At 47.2% G+C, this 6715-nt stretch overlaps 1 protein-coding gene across 1 annotated transcript in view; it reads left to right on the top strand.

The window, feature by feature from the left end:
* Positions 1–6715, top strand: part of LOC106586904 (FHF complex subunit HOOK-interacting protein 1B) — a 108467-nt gene that overhangs the window by 71285 nt on the left and 30467 nt on the right. The window contains exons 6-7 of the mRNA XM_082969246.1: positions 5449–5553; positions 5906–6075. Of these exons, the coding sequence (XP_082825372.1) occupies positions 5449–5553; positions 5906–6075 (275 nt within the window). The remainder of the gene's footprint in view (positions 1–5448; positions 5554–5905; positions 6076–6715) is intronic.

Raw genomic sequence — 6715 nt, 5'->3', positions numbered from 1 at the left:
GCTACAGGCCAGTCTCCTGCTGCATGGTTAGCTAGCTACAGGCCAGTCTCCTGCTGCATGGTTAGCTAGCTACTGGCCAGTCTCCTGCTGCATGGTTAGCTAGCTACAGGCCAGTCTCCTGCTGCATGGTTAGCTAGCTACAGGCCAGTCTCCTGCTGCATGGTTAGCTAGCTACAGGCCAGTCTCCTGCTGCATGGTTAGCTAGCTACAGGCCAGTCTCCTGCTGCATGGTTAGCTAGCTACAGGCCAGTCTCCTGCTGCATGGTTAGCTAGCTACAGGCCAGTCTCCTGCTGCATGGTTAGCTAGCTACAGGCCAGTCTCCTGCTGATTTAACTGGTCATGTTATCTGAAATCACCGTCACCCACTGATTTAACTGGTCACTGTATCTGAAATCATGTACTATGTATCTAAGTACTATGGATCTCTGTGTTGACTTCTCTGAGCTGTGTGAGATTATGACTCATGACTGCAGTCAGGCTGTAGATGGGGGTTTATTGGTAATGTCAGGCTGTAGATGGGGGTTTATTGGTAATGTCAGGCTATAGATGGGGGTGTATTGGTAATGTCAGGCTGTAGATGGGGGTGTATTGGTAATGTCAGGCTGTAGATGGGGGGTGTATTGGTAATGTCAGGCTGTAGATGGGGGTTTATTGGTAATGTCAGGCTGTAGATGGGGGTTTATTGGTAATGTCAGGCTGTAGATGGGGGTTTATTGGTAATGTCAGGCTGTAGATGGGGGTTTATTGGTAATGTCAGGCTGTAGATGGGGGTTTATTGGTAATGTCAGGCTGTAGATGGGGGGTGTATTGGTAATGTCAGGCTGTAGATGGGGGGTGTATTGGTAATGTCAGGCTGTAGATGGGGGTTTATTGGTAATGTCAGGCTGTAGATGGGGGTTTATTGGTAATGTCAGGCTGTAGATGGGGGTTTATTGGTAATGTCAGGCTGTAGATGGGGGTTTATTGGTAATGTCAGGCTGTAGATGGGGGGTGTATTGGTAATGTCAGGCTGTAGATGGGGGGTGTATTGGTAATGTCAGGCTGTAGATGGGGGGTGTATTGGTAATGTCAGGCTGTAGATGGGGGGTGTATTGGTAATGTCAGGCTGTAGATGGGGGTTTATTGGTAATGTCAGGCTGTAGATGGGGGTGTATTGGTAATGTCAGGCTGTAGATGGGGGGTTTATTGGTAATGTCAGGCTGTAGATGGGGGTTTATTGGTAATGTCAGGCTGTAGATGGGGGTGTATTGGTAATGTCAGGCTGTAGATGGGGGTTTATTGGTAATGTCAGGCTGTAGATGGGGGTTTATTGGTAATGTCAGGCTGTAGATGGGGGTGTATTGGTAATGTCAGGCTGTAGATGGGGGTTTATTGGTAATGTCAGGCTGTAGATGGGGGGTGTATTGGTAATGTCAGGCTGTAGATGGGGGTGTATTGGTAATGTCAGGCTGTAGATGGGGGTGTATTGGTAATGTCAGGCTGTAGATGGGGGTTTATTGGTAATGTCAGGCTGTAGATGGGGGTGTATTGGTAATGTCAGGCTGTAGATGGGGGTGTATTGGTAATGTCAGGCTGTAGATGGGGGTTTATTGGTAATGTCAGGCTGTAGATGGGGGTTTATTGGTAATGTCAGGCTGTAGATGGGGGTTTATTGGTAATGTCAGGCTGTAGATGGGGGTTTATTGGTAATGTCAGGCTGTAGATGGGGGTGTATTGGTAATGTCAGGCTGTAGATGGGGGTTTATTGGTAATGTCAGGCTGTAGATGGGGGTTTAATGGTAATGTCAGGCTGTAGATGGGGGGTGTATTGGTAATGTCAGGCTGTAGATGGGGATGTATTGGTAATGTCAGGCTGTAGATGGGGGTTTATTGGTAATGTCAGGCTGTAGATGGGGGTGTATTGGTAATGTCAGGCTGTAGATGGGGGTGTATTGGTAATGTCAGGCTGTAGATGGGGGGTGTATTGGTAATGTCAGGCTGTAGATGGGGGGTTTATTGGTAATGTCAGGCTGTAGATGGGGGGTTTATTGGTAATGTCAGGCTGTAGATGGGGGTTTATTGGTAATGTCAGGCTGTAGATGGGGGTTTATTGGTAATGTCAGGCTGTAGATGGGGGTTTATTGGTAATGTCAGGCTGTAGATGGGGGTTTATTGGTAATGTCAGGCTGTAGATGGGGGGTGTATTGGTAATGTCAGGCTGTAGATGGGGGTGTATTGGTAATGTCAGGCTGTAGATGGGGGTGTATTGGTAATGTCAGGCTGTAGATGGGGGTTTATTGGTAATGTCAGGCTGTAGATGGGGGTTTAATGGTAATGTCAGGCTGTAGATGGGGGGTGTATTGGTAATGTCAGGCTGTAGATGGGGATGTATTGGTAATGTCAGGCTGTAGATGGGGGTTTATTGGTAATGTCGTTTCTCTCCTACAGCTGTCTAATGTTCTGCTGTTTCTCTCCTACAGCTGTCTAATGTTCTGCTGTTTCTCTCCTACAGCTGTCTAATGTTCTGCTGTTTCTCTCCTACAGCTGTCTAATGTTCTGCTGTTTCTCTCCTACAGCTGTCTAATGTTCTGCTGTTTCTCTCCTACAGCTGTCTAATGTTCTGCTGTTTCCCTCCTACAGCTGTCTAATGTTCTGCTGTTTCTCTCCTACAGCTGTCTAATGTTCTGCTGTTTCTCTCCTACAGCTGTCTAATGTTCTGCTGTTTCTCTCCTACAGCTGTCTAATGTTCTGCTGTTTCTCTCCTACAGCTGTCTAATGTTCTGCTGTTTCTCTCCTACAGCTGTCTAATGTTCTGCTGTTTCTCTCCTACAGCTGTCTAATGTTCTGCTGTTTCCCTCCTACAGCTGTCTAATGTTCTGCTGTTTCTCTCCTACAGCTGTCTAATGTTCTGCTGTTTCTCTCCTACAGCTGTCTAATGTTCTGCTGTTTCTCTCCTACAGCTGTCTAATGTTCTGCTGTTTCTCTCCTACAGCTGTCTAATGTTCTGCTGTTTCTCTCCTACAGCTGTCTAATGTTCTGCTGTTTCCCTCCTACAGCTGTCTAATGTTCTGCTGTTTCCCTCCTACAGCTGTCTAATGTTCTGCTGTTTCCCTCCTACAGCTGTCTAATGTTCTGCTGTTTCTCTCCTACAGCTGTCTAATGTTCTGCTGTTTCCCTCCTACAGCTGTCTAATGTTCTGCTGTTTCCCTCCTACAGCTGTCTAATGTTCTGCTGTTTCCCTCCTACAGCTGTCTAATGTTCTGCTGTTTCTCTCCTACAGCTGTCTAATGTTCTGCTGTTTCCCTCCTACAGCTGTCTAATGTTCTGCTGTTTCCCTCCTACAGCTGTCTAATGTTCTGCTGTTTCTCTCCTACAGCTGTCTAATGTTCTGCTGTTTCTCTCCTACAGCTGTCTAATGTTCTGCTGTTTCTCTCCTACAGCTGTCTAATGTTCTGCTGTTTCTCTCCTACAGCTGTCTAATGTTCTGCTGTTTCCCTCCTACAGCTGTCTAATGTTCTGCTGTTTCCCTCCTACAGCTGTCCTAATGTTCTGCTGTTTCCCTCCTACAGCTGTCTAATGTTCTGCTGTTTCCTCTCCTACAGCTGTCTAATGTTCTGCTGTTTCTCTCCTACAGCTGTCTAATGTTCTGCTGTTTTCTCTCCTACAGCTGTCTAATGTTCTGCTGTTTCTCTCCTACAGCTGTCTAATGTTCTGCTGTTTCTCTCCTACAGCTGTCTAATGTTCTGCTGTTTCCCTCCTACAGCTGTCTAATGTTCTGCTGTTTCTCTCCTACAGCTGTCTAATGTTCTGCTGTTTCTCTCCTACAGCTGTCTAATGTTCTGCTGTTTCTCTCCTACAGCTGTCTAATGTTCTGCTGTTTCTCTCCTACAGCTGTCTAATGTTCTGCTGTTTCTCTCCTACAGCTGTCTAATGTTCTGCTGTTTCTCTCCTACAGCTGTCTAATGTTCTGCTGTTTCTCTCCTACAGCTGTCTAATGTTCTGCTGTTTTCTCTCCTACAGCTGTCTAATGTTCTGCTGTTTCCCTCCTACAGCTGTCTAATGTTCTGCTGTTTCTCTCCTACAGCTGTCTAATGTTCTGCTGTTTCTCTCCTACAGCTGTCTAATGTTCTGCTGTTTCTCTCCTACAGCTGTCTAATGTTCTGCTGTTTCTCTCCTACAGCTGTCTAATGTTCTGCTGTTTCTCTCCTACAGCTGTCTAATGTTCTGCTGTTTCCCTCCTACAGCTGTCTAATGTTCTGCTGTTTCTCTCCTACAGCTGTCTAATGTTCTGCTGTTTCTCTCCTACAGCTGTCTAATGTTCTGCTGTTTCTCTCCTACAGCTGTCTAATGTTCTGCTGTTTCCCTCCTACAGCTGTCTAATGTTCTGCTGTTTCTCTCCTACAGCTGTCTAATGTTCTGCTGTTTCCCTCCTACAGCTGTCTAATGTTCTGCTGTTTCTCTCCTACAGCTGTCTAATGTTCTGCTGTTTCCCTCCTACAGCTGTCTAATGTTCTGCTGTTTCCCTCCTACAGCTGTCTAATGTTCTGCTGTTTCTCTCCTACAGCTGTCTAATGTTCTGCTGTTTCTCTCCTACAGCTGTCTAATGTTCTGCTGTTTCCCTCCTACAGCTGTCTAATGTTCTGCTGTTTCTCTCCTACAGCTGTCTAATGTTCTGCTGTTTCTCTCCTACAGCTGTCTAATGTTCTGCTGTTTCTCTCCTACAGCTGTCTAATGTTCTGCTGTTTCCCTCCTACAGCTGTCTAATGTTCTGCTGTTTCCCTCCTACAGCTGTCTAATGTTCTGCTGTTTCCCTCCTACAGCTGTCTAATGTTCTGCTGTTTCTCTCCTACAGCTGTCTAATGTTCTGCTGTTTCCCTCCTACAGCTGTCTAATGTTCTGCTGTTTCTCTCCTACAGCTGTCTAATGTTCTGCTGTTTCTCTCCTACAGCTGTCTAATGTTCTGCTGTTTCTCTCCTACAGCTGTCTAATGTTCTGCTGTTTCTCTCCTACAGCTGTCTAATGTTCTGCTGTTTCCTCTCCTACAGCTGTCTAATGTTCTGCTGTTTCCCTCCTACAGCTGTCTAATGTTCTGCTGTTTCTCTCCTACAGCTGTCTAATGTTCTGCTGTTTCTCTCCTACAGCTGTCTAATGTTCTGCTGTTTCCCTCCTACAGCTGTCTAATGTTCTGCTGTTTCTCTCCTACAGCTGTCTAATGTTCTGCTGTTTCTCTCCTACAGCTGTCTAATGTTCTGCTGTTTCTCTCCTACAGCTGTCTAATGTTCTGCTGTTTCTCTCCTACAGCTGTCTAATGTTCTGCTGTTTCCCTCCTACAGCTGTCTAATGTTCTGCTGTTTCTCTCCTACAGCTGTCTAATGTTCTGCTGTTTCTCTCCTACAGCTGTCTAATGTTCTGCTGTTTCTCTCCTACAGCTGTCTAATGTTCTGCTGTTTCTCTCCTACAGCTGTCTAATGTTCTGCTGTTTCCCTCCTACAGCTGTGCATGGTGTCTTTGAGCCTGTCCAGGACTCTACTCTCTCTCAACTGTGAAGACCTCATGTTGCAGTTGGTTCTCAGGTAGAAACTCTGTCTGTCTGTCTGTCTGTCTGTCTGTCTGTCTGTCTGTCTGTCTGTCTGTCTGTCTGTCTGTCTGTCTGTCTGTCTGTCTGTCTGGAATGCGTGTGTAGTCTATGTGGAATGCGTGTGTAGTCTATGTGGAATGCGTGTGTAGTCTATGTGGAATGCGTGTGTAGTCTATGTGGAATGCGTGTGTAGTCTCTGTGGAATGCGTGTGTAGTCTCTGTGGAATGCGTGCGTAGTCTCTGTGGAATGCGTGCGTAGTCTCTGTGGAATGCGTGCGTAGTCTCTGTGGAATGCGTGCGTAGTCTATATGGAATACGTGTGTAGTCATTGTATTGTTGTCGTGCAGGTATCTTCTACCCTGTACCCATGTGATGTTGAGCCAGAGGCGTGCTGTCAGGGACATTGATCTCTATGGTAAATCAGCTGACAAGTTCCTGTCCCTCATCCCAGAGTGCTGCCGCCTTAGCGTACTGCCCTCTGCTGAGCGGGAGGAAGAACCTGCCTTCTGGGGGAAAGGTAACCAACTGGACTCATTTTGTTTTTGACACTTTATTCAGACAGTAAGGAAATGAGATGGGGAGACGGGCAAATGGGAGAAACACCGGGAAGGCTAGACGCATGGCTTGATCCCTGGTCTCCTGGGGGGGGGGGGGGTTGATCCCTGGTCTCCTGGGGGGGGGGGGGGGTTGATCCCTGGTCTCCTGGGGGGGGGGGGGGGTTGATCCCTGGTCTCCTGTGTTGGGGGGTGGGGGGGGGGTTGATCCCTGGTCTCCTGTGTTGGGGGGTGGGGGGGGGGTTGATCCCTGGTGTCCTGTGTTGGGGGGGGGGGGGGGTTGATCCCTGGTGTCCTGTGTTGGGGGGGTTGAGATACGTGGCTCTTATCCAGGGCATCTTTCAATGTACCTTATTAATAAGAAATAAACAATAGGAGAGGTAAACCATGGTGCAGTGCTTCCTCTGGAAAATGTGTTAGATGTGGGGGAAAAGTTAGCGGGTTTGGGGGTTTTTAAGGGGGTTCCTGGGGTCCCCCCCCCCCCCCCCCCCAAAACAAAATATATTTACATTTACGTCATTAAGCAGACGCTCTTATCCAGAGCGACTTACAAATTGGTGCATTCACCTTATGATACAGTGAGGGGAAAAAAGTATTTGATCC

The sequence above is a fragment of the Salmo salar genome, chromosome 25, assembly GCF_965601325.2.
Source record: "Salmo salar chromosome 25, fSalSal1, whole genome shotgun sequence".
NCBI lineage: Eukaryota > Metazoa > Chordata > Actinopteri > Salmoniformes > Salmonidae > Salmo > Salmo salar.
Note: the sequence above shows the minus strand (reverse complement) of the source record. Positions and strands in the feature narration are given on the sequence as shown.